The sequence below is a fragment of the Theobroma cacao genome, chromosome 8 (assembly GCF_053813885.1).
Source record: "Theobroma cacao isolate CCN51 chromosome 8, ASM5381388v1, whole genome shotgun sequence".
Taxonomy (NCBI): domain Eukaryota; kingdom Viridiplantae; phylum Streptophyta; class Magnoliopsida; order Malvales; family Malvaceae; genus Theobroma; species Theobroma cacao.
The window spans coordinates 27,743,760-27,760,961 of record NC_142646.1 but is presented as its reverse complement, the minus strand read 5'-3'; the positions used below and the strand labels follow the sequence as shown (position 1 = coordinate 27,760,961).

General features: G+C 35.2%; 1 protein-coding gene across 1 annotated transcript; it reads right to left on the bottom strand.

Moving 5' to 3' along the window:
* Positions 1 to 76: 76 nt before the first annotated feature.
* On the bottom strand, positions 77 to 15,566 carry LOC18592924 (dynamin-2A-like). Its single transcript, XM_007019871.3, has 22 exons — positions 15,161 to 15,566; positions 14,458 to 14,508; positions 14,219 to 14,339; positions 13,680 to 13,772; positions 12,950 to 13,011; positions 12,618 to 12,735; positions 12,110 to 12,443; positions 10,973 to 11,120; positions 9,935 to 10,036; positions 9,711 to 9,830; positions 9,147 to 9,230; positions 8,876 to 9,003; positions 8,246 to 8,330; positions 7,782 to 7,920; positions 7,034 to 7,110; positions 6,353 to 6,409; positions 3,492 to 3,633; positions 3,197 to 3,354; positions 2,696 to 2,809; positions 2,537 to 2,604; positions 2,174 to 2,349; positions 77 to 700 (listed from the first exon to the last, which is right to left on the bottom strand). Exons 1-22 carry the CDS (start codon positions 15,311 to 15,313, stop codon positions 468 to 470), a joined length of 2,763 nt encoding a protein of 920 aa, XP_007019933.3. The 5' UTR covers positions 15,314 to 15,566; the 3' UTR covers positions 77 to 467.
* Between the last annotated feature and the right edge of the window lie 1,636 nt (positions 15,567 to 17,202).

Here is a 17,202-nt window from a genome sequence, read left to right as displayed (position 1 = left end):
GGGTGGTTCCTGCCCAAGTACCAGCACAACAAAGCAAAAGTAGTTGAAAAAATTTAAAATAAATCAAATTGAGAAATAAAGTAATAATCCTTCCCCTTAATTATCGTCCAAGCCTGAATACAATTTCATAGTCAAAGACAATCAAATACATCAGTGGAGCACAAAAATGAGGGAAGGAATTTAATGGGGAAAAAACATAAGCCAAAACTATTGACTAGAAAAATACAAGGACGGATCTCCAAAGAATGTAGATCCACAGTTCTGACAAGGGCAAAAGCCGAAGAACCTGACATCGAGAAACTATAGTCCTATTTACACATACACCATCTCTCCCCTCTTCTAACGACTCTTTCCATGGTAGAATTTGATAAAGCTAAATGCTCAAAATATAAGAGTGGGCTTTGATAGAATGTTGCCCACCAAAAATGCAGCGGAAAATGAGAATTTTAAACTGAAACTACCGGCCACTAAAATTTGTAACCTGACGAAGTAGACGGTGGTGGTGCAGGTGGCAAACGATTTGGGGTACGACGGCTATTGGAGCCTGATCCAGAATTCACGTCACCGTTTTGTGCTGCGTCACTGTAATGCCGGCTGTGACCATTAGATCCAGACCTCCTATAGTCCACAGGGCCATTAGCAGCTGCATCAAATGCAGATCTCCAGTCATCACCGGCTGAACTCGTCCTTGGGCTGCTTTCTGCAAACAAGAAGACCCAGAGGTTTGTAATGTGAAGATAATATTGATCAACATCAGAATATGACAAACCCTTTGCAACAAACAATAATCACAAACACGTATATTTCCACCATCCTTTAGTATAGAATGAGATATATAGTGACTCCCATGTGATACCATACGGTTGGTGCAGAACGACCACCATAACAGGCCTTGCAGACCTTAACTTTTGTTTCCTTTTTGTTCTGGTTACATACTCTGCTCTTTCCCTACTCACAACTTCGCAACCTAAGCTATACCAGATGTTTCTGGATCATAACCAGTAATTCACCTCTATCCATCTTAAGTTCTTTTGTAGCAGTTCATTTACATATATATATTATCACATGTTCATGAAAGAAAACAGAGATGTGTGGTTTAAAAAAGAAAGCAAGATTGACATGATGTTGGGAAGCAATCAAGACCAGCGTGTAGCTTTAGCTAAAAGCAAGGAACAAGTATTTAAAATAGCCAGCATCTTTAGTTCACTCTTCTAACAAATGTCTCAACCTAATGGCAGATGCAGAAGATTTCTCACCCTGCATACCCCACCAAAGTTTTCAAATTCTGATCTACCACAACCAAAATAATGACCAAAACAAACAATAAATATTTGCAATAACCATTGCATTTCTCTATTAATTGAATACATCATGTGTGCTATCCATGTTGAAGAAAGCAAGTAGAAAAGTATATATTTGAAACATTTAAGAGAGAGGTTACTCCGGAAAAAGAAAGTTCAGCAATGGGGATTGACGAAAGACAAGATTGGTGAAGTGTTGTCATGCTGTTGTACAGCAACTATGAATAGCAGGTGGTCTATGTGGAAACCAACTATGAATAACAGTCAGAAAGGCACCCAATCAAATGAAACGTATTATAACAGAAAACTGAGGGAAAATTAGGATATTCAGATTGCCATAAAATTTGAAAGAGCACCGAGAATGATCCAAATATGTGAACCCTACCACTAGCAGTTATATGAGCCTTAAGACTTTAATTCCTCAACTGACATTCAAGAAAGGCATCTTGCCCATGACCATTTCTCACTATTTTAAAATTACACTATAAAGAAGCATGAAAAGAATTTGAACCCTACTTTTAAGTTGATAACAATCAACACGAAGGCAGTCTCTATCTAATCAGGTGACTTAAGGTGAAAACTGTAAGAGTTTAGGTTGGAAGGTGGGATTGACTGGTGAGGGTTCGATAGAAAGTAAGCACCTTGTGATTAATCCGTGGAGGAGGTAGCAATTTCAAGGATAAAATAACGAAAGAAAACCCAGTTTTACTTGTAGTATGAAACTTTAAGTGCTAAATCCACAAGCATCCATAAAGAAATGGACTTTTCCAGCATCCTAAAAATGCAGACCATTCCATAAGGCATAACCTTTCACCCTTTGCACTATACAAATAATAATAAAATTCAGCCTTTTTCAATGAGCATTTACACACCTGCCCCACCACCACCGTCAGACCAACCAGAAGCAGCAGCAGCTCGATTGTCATGAATGCTAAGTTGGCGCGTTAATTTTGAAAGAAGTGAGGACTGCTTTTGGTATCGCTCCCTTCTACGCTTTACATTCTGATCCTCTTGAAGTAGCTCCTCGATCCTTGCTGTGCTTTGAGCACTACACAGTCCAAAACATAATATATTCATCAAAGACTCCTTCATAAGAAACAATATACTTTAATTCATGGCAGATTATGCAAACCCAGAGTCCATAGAAGAACACAACCCTTTCCAAAGCTACTTGCAAGACCAGACTTGGAAGAGTTTTATGGACACAAAGAAATACATAGAGAAGGGTACTAAACCTCACAGAGCTATATAACTGATTTAGCATGTCTTCCTTAGCTTTCTCAACTTGGCAAAGAACGACAGCCTGCTCAACCATCACAGAAACAGATTTAAGCTTCCTTACAAGCACCCAAGTATAAGGATAGGTAGGGCATGGGATGAAGAACTAAGCTTACTTTGGGGACATTGGCAGCTAAACTATTCAATACGGCTTCAACATAACCACGAACTTCTTGAGACATCCATCGAAGTTCTTCTTCAGGATCAACAGGTCTTCGAGTCATTGTATCCTGCACAAAACCAAGGATGAGTTTAAGGTAAAATTTTCAAAAGAAAATGGAAAGATGGAGAGGGGTGTTGATAATGAAGGATGAAACGTCACGTAAGTTGAAAATTAACATTTTGTAGGGCATTTTTCATGAGCATGAGGAGGAAACACAAACACAGTCAAAATAGTTGAGAAATAAATAATCACAAAGTCAAGTAAATACATTGAAAAGTAAACATTTGTTATACTGATGAACTGCATTAAAAGAAGGTGATCATATTCTCAAAAAGATATTATTAAAGAAAACTTCCAAAGAAAAGAAAAGAAGTAATTACTTGCACTTCTAGAATGAAATACCCTTCCCAAGGAAAAAAAAGGAAAGGAACGGAAATAAAATCAATTAACTTACAAGAGAACCATCAGAAAGACTGTGCCGCATTCCAGGACCACCATCAGTAGATGCACCTTTCATTGGCCCTCTAGAAGGTTGAATAACTATGGATAATTTGTTTATCCATTCAACCTTATCAGCCATACTCTCAGCCTTCAAGACAACAGCACTATGAGCTGCAAGAGAAACAGGTTTTGCAAACAATCTTCAGATAAATGATTTTATTGATAATAAGAAAGCACAAAAGACAAAATGGGGAGGGGCAAACAAGCACAATAATTAAATACCAGGATGAAAGAGGGGGAAAAGATACCTTTCAGAACAGTTTTATAAGGAACCTTGCTACTTATCTTGAACACAAGACTGGGTCCCTTATCTGGGCCATTAGCCTTTTTATCCTTTGCACTTTTGGGGGCAGGCTCTTCCTCATCCGATACCTCTTCAATGCTGCATTCCTGCATAGCAGACAAATGAGATGGGGAATTACAAGCTATTCAATGCAGTATAATAAAAGTTGCAAATTCACATGTTGGCAGGCCTACAGACAGGTTAAATACTCATAAATGGAAAATGACAGTCATTTAAAGGGGAGAAAAGCACACTAACACACTCTCACTGAAAACATCAAGAACATTTAACATGAGGATTCCTTAGGCAGAAAAGATAAAAATTGGAAACCATTAATGGAAGAACAGAATAGCCCATCAAGATCCTTGAGAAAATTGATCCTAATACATCAGTATCTCCCTAGACATAAGTTAGAAACTATTCAGAATGCTTCAAAGCACAGCTGCATCTCAAAAAGAATATATTTGGAAATCTTCATAGAAGTATAACTGTTCCAACAAGCCATAACTCACAGTTAATTTTCAAGGAATAAAATCGTATCCACGTTTGATTCTAAAATATACAGAAGAAGCTAAATAGAATCTCAGCACTTCTCATTTACAATGGATGGTCCCCCACCCCCCCTCTTTCTCTCCTCCCTTGCCCCTTTTCTATTTCCCAGAGTGTAAAGAATTTCAGCAGTTGCAATGATCAAAATAAAAACTAGCAATTGCAATTTGCTTTTGATTTAGAAAAAATGAACAGCAGCACGGTCAACCCTAAACAAGTGGACCCAAATTAAGGATCAAGCTGGTAGTCTGACAATTCGTGCATAATAAGTTCACTATAATAATAATAATAATAATAAGCTCACTATAATAAATTAATAAGAAAATATATGACTCTAATTTGATCTCCAGCTGAGCAATAAAGCTTTTCATAACAAATTTAAAATATCTGTCATTGTAGTACTTTTTAAAATAAAAGCAATTCAGAAGATCACAGCAAAATGTAACCACTTAAAAACCCAAAGTTTTTTAGGAAAGCGAATAAAAAGAAAAAAAAGGTGTAGCATATGTTGAAATAAACACAATGATGAAGTAGACTGTGAGAAAAGGTAACCATTGAAAGCCCTAATTTGTTTAGGTAAAAACAAAAAAACTGGTAGACAGAATGCATACGCAAGCAAATGCATATGTGTATGTGTGTAGAGAATGGGACAATTCCGTTAAAGACCTGCAGGAAACTGTTGAGGGGTGGGATTCGGGTTCAGAAAATTACAAGCAGTAAAAAGCTCTAGCGATCAGCTAACTTAACAACTACCATTTCTCTATGGAAAGGATTTATTTATGCAGGCCCAAATGGGAATAATATTGTTTCCCTCGTGCATTGTTTTAGGAAAGAGAAAAGAGGAGATCACAGCAAACGGTAATTATCGAAAGCCTGAATTTGACTGAGGAAAGATTTAAAAAAAAAAAAAAAGGGTAGCCACAAGCACAAGCGTAGTGCAGCAGACAGTAAAAAGATTAGTGGGATCAAGCTTGCAGAGATAAACATTGAAAAATACTCATGATCAAGTTAAACAACCGCTCCTTTGTATGAAGATAATTTATTCATACACATATGCTAAAATAGTTTACCTACCCTTCCCCCACCCTTCACCTCCTTGAACATTTAATACATCCTATATGAATACAAGATGTTTAACATAATAAGATATCTATAATCCATATCCATAATATACAAAAGTATGAATATGTGTAAAACATTTTTTAGATGTATAAAGACATAGAGTTCTACTTTTCAAAAAAAAAAAAAACAAGACATCGAGTTCTATTATCCTTAATTATACTTCACAATTTTATTTATTGATACATAAATAGATTTAATATTTAATTAGTAATTGAGTTAGATATGAATACTAACAAGAGTAAAGTTCTATAACTTATGTTACTTCTAGTTTCACCTTATGTCCCTTATGCAATGAAATATTACTTTGACTTTTAAAAAAAACAAGTTTCACCTTATGTGGGTGTTTGGCCTAGCTTGCGGAGAAGTTTTTCTACTGCAACAACAAAGCAGGGTGTTTGGCACTCAAAATTTTAAATTTTTAACTTATGCGGGAAGCCCTTTTATAGGCTTTTAGATTAAGTTACAAATCAAAACTCCTTCCAAAAAGGTGCTAATGTGTAGTAATAAATATTTAACGAGATTTTTTTCATATTCTCATTTTACCCTTCAATAATTCATAAAATTATGAGAGTAATTTTTTTCACATTTATCTTTTTTATTTGGTTTAATTTTTTTCTTGATTTCACTTACTTTTTATTTTTAATTAATAAAAAACATTTCATTTTACTTATTTCTATTATTTTCAAACTTATGACTTGGTCTAATAAAGTTGAGTCTTTTATTTTTTACTCATTAAAAATAAAAAAATATTATCAAATAGTTCTTTACATCCTACAGCACTTCTACATTAACTGGGCCAAACACTATCTTAGCTTATCTTTACAGCACTTTCAAAACAGCGCTAGTCGAACAGCACTTCTTACAGAAGCTCCAGCCAAACCAAACAAACCTTGCATCAATTTCCACAATTTTGTTATTATTAAACCACTAATAAATTAAAAAGAAAAAAGAAAAAAATACCACATATTTATACTTCAAACTTCAAAGTTATAAACTAAAATATGTAATAATAACACACACCAAGAAAAAAACAACTACTTATATATGCTCATAATTTAAAATGGTCAAAAAACCTTAATAGATACTTCACAACAACAGTTACAAAAACATTAGTGACCTCACAACTAAAAGGTGAAGAAAAAATAACTCTCATACCTCTAATATGATGACACCTCGAAAATGTTTTTCCTCTTGCTTTTTGGTGTAACCAAGCTGTGAAATAAAGCACAAGTCAGAATCCACTCTACTACAAATAATTATAGAAGCAAATGATCGATTCTACTACAAATTATTATAGAAGCAAAGGTATCTTTGATATCATCATCACACAATTCCTAGAAGTACAGATGACAAGCACATCAGGCTTCAATAACATGAGCCATTTTCTAAAATCTAGGGCAAGGGTACAACTAAAAGCTAGGAAGCACACACATGGACATGGGAAATGGGTATGACATAATACAAACACAGTCATACGTATTACTTAAATTTCTGGTGTTGATCCCCATGTCCAGCCGTGTCCAAAAAATATATATTATTCTTTTAATTTGTTTGTTTTATCCAACCGTGCAAGATACGTATCCGACGTGTCGGTGATGTGTCCATGTCAGAAACAGACACAATACCAACACACTATGGGTGAGGTGTGCTCATGTGTCATAGGCTGTAAGCATCCAGCATGTTTTGATACCATCATCTAGTGCGTAGATATCACATGAAAGTCTAAAATTACAATAAAACTATTATTATGGCTTGTCGCACTAGGGATGGTACAGTGCCATCCAAATTTGCAATATAAACCTGGATCTGTTATCAAACTGGGGAAAATCGTCTAACCTTTCCAGTCTTCTCATTCAAAACAAACCATCGCCTACTCCATCCATTAGTTTTTGCACTTTTCTTTAGTAAAAACCCTGCAGATGACAAATGTCAAAGACATTATTACAAGAGAAATTATATAAAATTGAAGAGACCTCCACATATAAACAATTACAAAAAGGTCGGGAGGAGGGTGGGGAAATTAATAAGGCGATTATCCATAAATGACTAGGGAACACACTTTGAACCAAAAAAATGGAATGATTTAAGGAATTTTTGAAATCTTAATGATGATGAAATGCATAACATACAATAAATAAACTCTTCAATTGTAAATAATCAAGGTAACTGAAAGCCATAATCATTACAGAGGTTCTATTGCAAAATTACTGTATTCAGAAGCCTACACTTCAAACAGTAAAAAAGTTACATTAGCTTTTACATATAACCAAAAAGAAAGAAAAAGATGGAGGGAATGACATAGGTTGTTGGGGAGTGGGAGTATTCTGCATAAATAAAATTAAAACACTATTCCACATTGTGTATTTCAACCTCAAAAACAAAATCAAAATGTTACATCTAGCATGTAAATCCTCCAGAAGCTAAACATTGTTTACCTTTCTAGTGGCAACAGGACATTGCCTCCAAATTTTCTATAAATGACCACAATACAAGAGCACCGCATGGGAAAAATGCTTAAAAACAGTACAACCAAGAACTTGTGTGTTAAGTTATAATCAAGTAACATAATGTGCCTAACACAAACCTGCAGTTATTTCTCTATCAGCACCTGCAGTCTTCAAAGCAGATCCCTCCTGCACTTCTTTCTCAGCCTGACCAGATTTCTCCTTCATTGTCTTCAAGCTTCCACCAGTTTGCTGACCAGCCGGTTGAGGACTAGTTGCCTACAAAGTGAAAATATAGGAAATTAAGCAAAGAATAAAAGTCCAATATAACATGAACAATTGAATGCATGACAGTGAAGTAAACTAACAACTATATGGACAACTATTGGCTAGGACTCAGGAGTGAGTGTCATATAAGGTATGTTCAATTGTTTCTAAGTTTTCACTTATATTTTTGGAGGGTTGAAAACTCCATACGCATGTCCTTCATATATGTATTGGACATGGCTACTATAGAAAAAATAAGAAGTCAGAGCAACATAACTGGACAATGTCCATCTACTCTAATCTCCAAGAACAATTTGCATCCAAGAAAAGAACCTACCCTATTCAGTATCGCCTGCTCTGCTTCATGTCCTTTCTTTGAGGGTCGGTTCTTCAGTTCCTCCTCTCGGCGCTGTCTTTCCATCCTGAAGTATATAAAAAAAGAATTGACACCACATAAAAATGCTGGTGGTAAATGCTTGAAAGTGTTTAAGTACGAAAATCAGCTTCTAACTATGGTGCTTTAAAATATATTATTGCAAAGAAAACCATTTGTCTCTACCACTTCTTTGCTTTTCTCAATCAAAATTGGATGGGTGTAACTATATTTCTATTGTCAGATTAAAATGTCAGAATCAAGTTAGCAAATTCTGTTCTTAATAGAATTAATCTGTCAGATGCAAAACATAAGTGGAGTAGAAAAGAAGAAAAAATAAGGGGAAGATGAAATTACAAATATATAAAGCAAGTATTATTTGTCTTTCTAGCCTTCAGCATAAGAAAGGGAGGTGAAACACACTCAAACCATATAATAGAGATGACTGCACATGTGTTTCCGTGCGTGCGGGTGTGTATGGGTGTGTAAGAGAGAGATGGCTGTCCTACATCACAGATACTCTTTAATTTGATAAAGCTCAAAAAAATCTAACAAATGAGGCTGAAATATAGACATGTTAAACATGTTTGGTACCTCCTTTGCACCAAACGAATGAAGTGCTGAGGGGGCACAAAAGCTCGCTCCATATCAACAAGTGCAACCACCATTTTTTTTGCTTCATTCTTAAACCCATCCAGTGCAGCACTTGCAATGGCCACAACCTACAAAAAAGTAAAAAGATGGTTAAGCCTTACAAAGATGAAAGGGGGTGAAAAGATTCAAAACATAGGATAGTTGAAATTATAAAAAGATGGTATGATGAAAAAGATATAACAGAAAAGCACACAATTTTAAGATATAATACCTCTCTCTTAAATGGAGGGTACCTTCCCAAACCAGGTGTACCATTTGCAGCTGCAGAAACTATATCTATGAGGACACGGTGTACCTGTTCATACACAACAAAACCCGCACAGTTATCGACATAGAAAATCGCATGTCAGAAGGTAACGTATAAGTCTACTAATAAATGAGTTACAAGGGCAATTCTTGAAGGTATATTCATTCAATTAAAATAATTAATAATACTTCTTCTTCAGGTCGGCAATAGTCAAATAACATTAATAATTAAGAAAAGTCAATGTTCAAGAAACAGTAGAGCGATTCTAGAACAGAAGAGCACACTGTATTGCTCACTCATGCCTCCAACTTTAAACATTTTATTGTTTAGAAGAGTACAGAACGACTCTGTCACCATCAAAAGATTCTAAGCTTACTCCAAAAAGTAAAAATTAACATTCAACATCATTCATGAAAAGGGAAGAGAGGTAGAAGCCTTTTCATAATACATAAAGCATTCAAAACAGCCTAAAACTTTGATTCAAGGCAAAATAGATGGTAAAAGGAAAAACACTAATGCTAGACTTACCTCTTCAACACAAAGTCGTGCTGGTTCTTTGGCCAGCTCTAAGACCACTTTTATTAGAGATCTCAAACCCTTTTCAGGGGATATCAAATATGGCTGGTAACCATCAGCTTCTAACACAATCTGGCAAAATAAGCATAGAAAGTTAGAGAACATGCAAAATCCTGAAAGCGACAGACGATACTGAATAACTAAAGAATTGCCAGAAACATCACGACGAAACACACCCGTTTAACATTATTGATATCAAAATGTCTGTCTATTGGAAGCTGCTTGATCCTATTGGGAAAACTCCCTTCGAAACTTGCAACAATTTTCCAGCCAGTACCCTGCAAAAAAAAGATCCTTACTGCAGTTGGCTTTTTGAAACAAGAAACTTTATGGGATTTGTTAGATGCACAGACAAAAGAATTGGAGAAAAGCAAGCAAGGGGTTGACTAGCTTCAAAAATGCTGCTTTCAACGGACATGTCAATTAATTACATATTAGCAACCAGAAGAAAAATTTACTTGCCCCACAATCAATGATGATAAAGGAGCATGGCAGGACAAATGATAAAGGAAGTAAGAGTTTCTAAATCACTAATACATAAAATTTGTCCTGGATATTAGCGAAGCTGCTACAACACATCCTTGTTCTGGGACGCTCATCATCCACCAGCTGCTTTGGAAATATTTCTCAGAATTTTTAAGGCTATAAATTATAAATGGATTAACACCCAGTCAACCATCCTCCATTCCCTAGACTCACGACTCCGTTAAGGAAAAAGTAGAATAGGTATGGAAGCTATCTCAACCAATGCTTGCCAGACTTCAAATAATCTTTCATCACTGGTGTTCAAACTTCTCAATTAACTTAGGCAGCTTCTTGGCTCATCTAATAACAAAGGGGGCTAAATCTTCCGCTATTAGAGTTGGGCTCCACTATAGTGACCAGGCATTAGAAGTACTCATTCAATATTGGGATCCTTAATATTTCTTTAGAAAGAGTTTTAAAGAAGCTCTCCACACTTCCAGCAGAGGAAATACTACTCCACAGTGCCAGAGCCCATACCATGCCTTCGTTTCTATTACAGTTATTTATTCTTTAACACATAGGGTCAGTAAGTATTGTATCTTGGAATATGAGAACAAATAAGAGTAATCATAACAACAGAAACAGAAACAGGTGAGAAGAGAGAGCAAGAGAGAGAGATTGAAAAGAAAAGAAATCTAGTACTTGAGAAATTTACACCCACAAGAGCAAATGTCATAAAAAATACTCACCTCGCCAGTTGTAATGTGTTGGAGAAACTTATCTTCAAACTCACGACAAAGTTCCAATGCGATAGCCCTTGTACCTTCAGCGGTCTGGACCATCTGCTCACCAAGCCTTACCAACTCATCCTGAACAATTTGGGACTTCCCCTGTAACCTGTATCGACACAAAGCAACGAGGGTAAGAAAGTAGACTAACTAGGGATGAAAAACACCTCCTTGGAAGAGTAAATACTGATATGCATCTGCTCTAAGTCGACCTCTTCAAGGAATCGTCAATTTTATTTATGGCATTCTTAGCATCATGGTACATAGATTCATTATGTTACTTGAAAGGAGTATGGGTCATGCCATATAAAATCCATCTTTTATATCTATTTTGCAATTTATGAAAGATATTCCAAAATATTGAATATTTTTACAGACATATTAAGTAAACTTAAAGATCAATTATATGTCAGCAATGTTGGCAATTTAGTGTGATATTCATCACTTAATGATATATTGTAAAAATATCAACAAAAACTAAAATATGTAATAATATATTTTAATACATGACTAGAAAATGATGCTCAACTTTGTAAAATATTCAAATACAAGTCTAGTGAGGGGATATAAAATATAACAGTAACTTTGTAATACAGAGTATTTGTGTGTGTGTAATATCAAATGGTATAACTTATGTACCTAACAGCTCAAGTATTCTTACCTTAGTATGTTCGTCTAATAATATTTTGATGAAGATTATGCTGAAATATTTCAAATTTTAGTATATTCCATCATCATTTAAGTTGAATTTTGTTTTTCTTCATCCATTCATATACCCTACAACAAATCTACAACCTTAGGGTCTAAATATGTTTGTTGGGACTAATATTTATAACTTTGGTTATGAGTAACCCTCAAAATATACCATACATGTCAAATGTAGAGGTAATTTGCAGGAACAAATCAACTTGAGAAAGGATGATTTGACCAATAAATTTGCATAAAGAATTATTGACCAAGTTCTTGATACATGCTTGTTTGAGAGAAGTGAAAACCAAACAAGACAGAAAAACATGCATTTACAGCATTTCTATGGCATAAAAATTCATACAGATGCAAGAAATCAAAAACATGATAAAGCAAGCAGAGAATGTTTACCCAGAGAGGAGGTTTGGTAGCCGGACTTTCATGTGCTTGCGAATCTGCTGTGCAAGAGCATTGACCAAAGCTATTCTGCCTAGCTTGCTCTGAGGAGCTCCAGTAAGTATGGATTTGAGGCTTTCACTCTCTGCCTTCCATGCTGTTTCCAAAGAGTTTTCAGATCCAGACTGTGCAGAAGCTATTGAAACTGATTGACCAATTAAAGCAACCCATGGGATATCAGCTGTTTTCGGCGGTCCCTGATTTAACAGGAGAGCTTGAACAGCAGCAAGTGCTTTTTGCTCTGAGGAAGCTTGATCTATTTTACTAATAACGCCAATCGTTCTGGTACCTATTTGACATGATAAGATTGCTATTTGATCAATAAGCAGAAAGAAGGGGAAAAGTGGCAGAGGAAACACAAATAAAGGTGAAGAGAGGGAAAATTGTTCACTCTATGAACTAATTCAGCTTTTATCCTCAATAAAAGAAATAAATAAAAACTACAAGGACAATGCTCCTTTACCTTCTGCATCATATTCTTTGGCAAGGCGGAGTGCCCGCGATGAAGCAATTTCAGGTGCTTGGGCCGCAGGAACAATAACTAATAAGATGGCATCATTGCGCTCAGCATAGTCACTAACCTATGCAAAGGCCATCACAGAAATAATTACTATATACTGTTTCATTTACCATACTGCAGTAACTCACACCAAATACCTATAATAAACTGAGAATAAAAGAACACCCAACTCAAGAACAAAGACCAGTATCCACGAAAACTAAAATGAACTTAAACACCAAGCTATATGAACCTTTAAATGAAATAGAGGTCTTAAACCATTAACCAGCACTTACCATCGATTCGTCCATAATCCGCTGGTCCAGTCCAGGCAAGTCAATTAACTTCAGGGGAGGCGCTGAGTTAAAAAAATCATGTCATATTAAAAGTAAGGCATTGAAGCAAATAATAAAAGTAATCTGGCATGTGCACAGGTAGCATGGAATCAAATGAACCAACTAAATGGAAATCACAGAAACAGCACGAACTTCAGTCAAGTTGCCATTCAACAGCCTTCTATTGGCAGAGAACGCAAGGTTCACAGAGTTAACATCCATTACAGCTCACAATTCTGCATCTCTATCATAAACTTACTTCTTAGCCAAAGCTTCTACCACTTAAGACATCTAAACTCAAACAGTCTTGTCTTTAAGACTTTCAGGCATTTTGCAAGGCTTCCAAAACTCGTAATAATTCACAGGAAAGTTTTTAACTTATAAATAAAATCTACCTCAATTCATGAAGAATTTTCACATTTCAAAAGAATCTCTCATGCATGAAGAGCATTGTTATATATAGACATTATAAATAATTCCATCTGAGCAATTCATCATGAATAATTGTACACACATGCTCCTGAAATACCTATAATATTTCCCATGTATTAAAACACAATTTCACAATACCAGCATAAAACTTGCGAGCAATCTTTAAAATCTAAATGTTCAAACTATAAACAAGACAAACTTTTGAAATTCATCTTACTGCATAAGAATAGTTAAAATTTAAAAACCGTTTTTAACCAACCTGTACTTGTTCGCAGCTTAAGATAAATCTCATCTCGATTCTTTCCTGAGGAACCCTTACTTAACCTATCTTGTAAAGAATGCCGCAATGCACCTAGAGAACAACAACAAAAGTCAGGCAATACCACATGTAAAGGTTTGAAACAAATGGATTATGCACCATCCATCCTGCTGAGACATGAAACAGTTAAGTAGTGTGATTGTACATCGGCTAGGCTTGACGTTTACTGTGGCTATAGATTCATGTTCTAGCCTCTTTACCTATTTCCAATTGGTTTTATATTGGGGTGCTTATCAGAAAAATCTCCTAATGCATCTCACTCATCAACAAACCCTTCCAAGATGACTTTTATTCGGAATTTAACCCCTTCAGCAGCAATTCCAAAGCCCCAGGGCAGGTTAGTGATATCATGAGAGACCTCAGAGGATGTTTCTGATATTGAATCATGATCATATTACAAGAAGCAACGGAAAAATACTTATGAGTTTGTGAATGTATGTAATTGTAAGACTATGAGACTCTAAAGCATAGACACTAACTGGCAGAAACTTGTTGAGATTTGTTGTCAATTTGCAGAATAATTGATTTGCTGCTTAAAGCACCATCCTGCTGTAAATCAATGCTAATAGGAGACCTGGTAGCACCGTTTTCACCAGTTGGCTGGATAAGAGAGAAATGAAAAGATTAGGAACAAAATAAGAGCTTTTGCTCAGTTCAACCAGCAACAAAAGGGATATGCAAGGAAAAGAAAAACAAAATCTTGTGCAAGCCAACTTACCAGAATAGGATGTCCGATTAAACTGTTTAAAACAGCAGATTTCCCAGCCCCCTGAACGATTTTTCCATAGAAAAAACAGATGAGTAGGAAAAGAACAACATATGAATATGAAAACAAATCAACAGGGCAGTGATACCACCGCAATGTCACATTAAAAGGCCTAACACGCTGTTGAATTAGTAGCAAACATGTTTAGAATGAGAATATGATAATTCAAATTCCAAGAGTACTCTATGGCTCTGTTAGCAGAATCATTACTCTCCAAATGAATTCCAAATAAGAACAAGTATGACATCCAAGTTTCTTTAATAAAGCAATGATGGTTCTTTCTTCCTCAAAACCTTTTTGAATTATGAGAAAAGGATAAATCAGTGAAGGGTTTATTCTCTAATCTGTAGATTCCCCAACAAGCTTAGTAATTATAATCAGTAAAAAATCCAAACACATACAAATAAAAACGCACAAAAGCCCCAGATTCAAGGATCTGCTCTTTCGGCATCAACAAATAAGCTCAAACTCAATTCAGTCCAACAAAATAAACACACATACAAATAAAAACTCAATCCAATCTACACAGTACATAGAGAAATACGGACAACCAATTTACCGTAAGCAGTGATTGAAGTTGAAATAGTTGAATCGAAAAGATATCCAAACTGAAGTGGCGGCAGCATAGAAAAAAAATAATTAAAATTGAACTTACAACATTGCCGAGAGCAACAACGTTGAGGAAGGTAGAAGACCTCCTAGAACTGGAGCTTGAACTTGAGTTTTCGTCAACATCTTCGTCGGCAAGCAACGCTGCTGCTTGCCTCATCGAGTCTGACAGCTGTGACAACTCCTCGATCGCCTCCATTACTTCAACCTAAGATCCAAAAATTTTACCCGTCGAAATCAATCGATGTAGAGAGGAGGCGGATCGATGGATCCAATCGAAATCAAGATCTCTTAATCTGTAGATCTCTGCAAACTGCAGCAATCGGAGATTTGAAAAAGAGAGGAAAGGAAAGGTACAACGTCGAAGGGACTGTTTCTCTCTCTCTCTCTCTCTCTCTCTCTCTCTCTCTCTCTTCTTTCGCGTTTTGAAATGATTTCCCTTTTCAACTCCTTTTCTCTCTCCCGTTTTTGAATCTTGTTTTAACGATTTACTGTTTTCAATTAATTTTCCTTACTTTAGATCTTTTGTATTTAAACAAAATTTTTGAATGGCTTTCTATTTACTTTTGATGTACTACTAAAAAAAATCAAAATACCTCTACGGTCTTTATATTCATTTATTTTCTTCATTTTAATCCATTTACTCAAAATTATAATAATTTAATCTCTTAATTTTAAAAATTTTTCAACTTTATCTCTTTAACATTTTCCTTCCAAAATTATCGTTCACAGAATTGATATCATTATTGACGTGATATGGACATAACATTGCTTATTAACGTGGCATATGAAGTGGGTTAAAAATGTTGACGTAGTAATACCATATCACTTTAACACGTTGTTGTGATAATGTCACGTGATATTGACATAACAATGTAAATATGTCACGTGGTACGTTAAAAAAGGCACCACTTATCACACCCTCTTTCAAAACCCATCTAGAGGGTGACACATGGCATGACAAGAGAGGCATGTGAGGTAGATTGGAAATGCTGATGTGCCAATGTCATATCACTTTGACATGCTGATGTAGCAATGCCATATGACACTAACATGCTAATGTAGATATGCCTATGTTAGGAAGAGCACCACATGTCACACTTTTCTTCAACACTCATTCAGAGGGTGACACATGGCATGGCAAGAGAATGACAAGTGTCTCCTTTTTTTTATAAAAATATTATGTGCTTGCTACTTTAAACCATTATCTTTATTTATATATTGCTTTTATTTTTTTCCTCTTTTTCTATTTTTATTTTTATTTTTTTTTCTCCTCTCACATTCTCCTTTAAAGATCAATCAGCAATCATCGAACGTCGTCACTAGCCATTGATCAACGGTCATCGGACGTTAGTCGTCGATCAACAATCACTGAACATGCCATGCCATGCCGTGATTGTGATCAGTTACAATCGACCGACAATCGATAGTGATGACCAATGACTAACGACTAATCTTTAAAAGAGAAGGTGAGAAGAGAGAAAAAAATAGAAAGAAAAGGGGAAAAAATAAAAGTAATATACAATCAAAGGTAAAAATTTAAAGTAGGTGGTAAGAAATTTTTTGTGCTCTTTTCATGCCACGTATCACCCTCTGAACATGCCATGTGGTATGACATGGATGGGTACTGAAAGAAAGTATGTGTTGTTAATTTCTCATATAAGTGCATGTATCGTTAACAAGTAATATAGTAGAAAGTAGAATTTGTTCCCACGAAGAATTGAATTAATTCCTAATTGCTAACTACTTAAATTATAACACCCTAATCTTATGCAAACAATTAAAAATTCAATTAAAAAGAAAAATCAATTTTAACAAACTAAAGACTAAAACTAATCTACAATTAACCAGCAAAATTATTTTATTAAATCCAATTGACTTTCAGACTTAAGATTATGATATCCCTCAATACTTCATATAATTATTGTCTCTCTCTTAACTTAGTTTAATAGATTAAGTTGCTAACTTAGAATTTTAATTTATTTACAAGTCTTTGTCGAGTTTCTTATAAAATTATCATTCCCAATTAACTTATTATTGTCTATACAAATTAAGTTGAAGAAAGATTTATTAAGTTCATACTCAGAT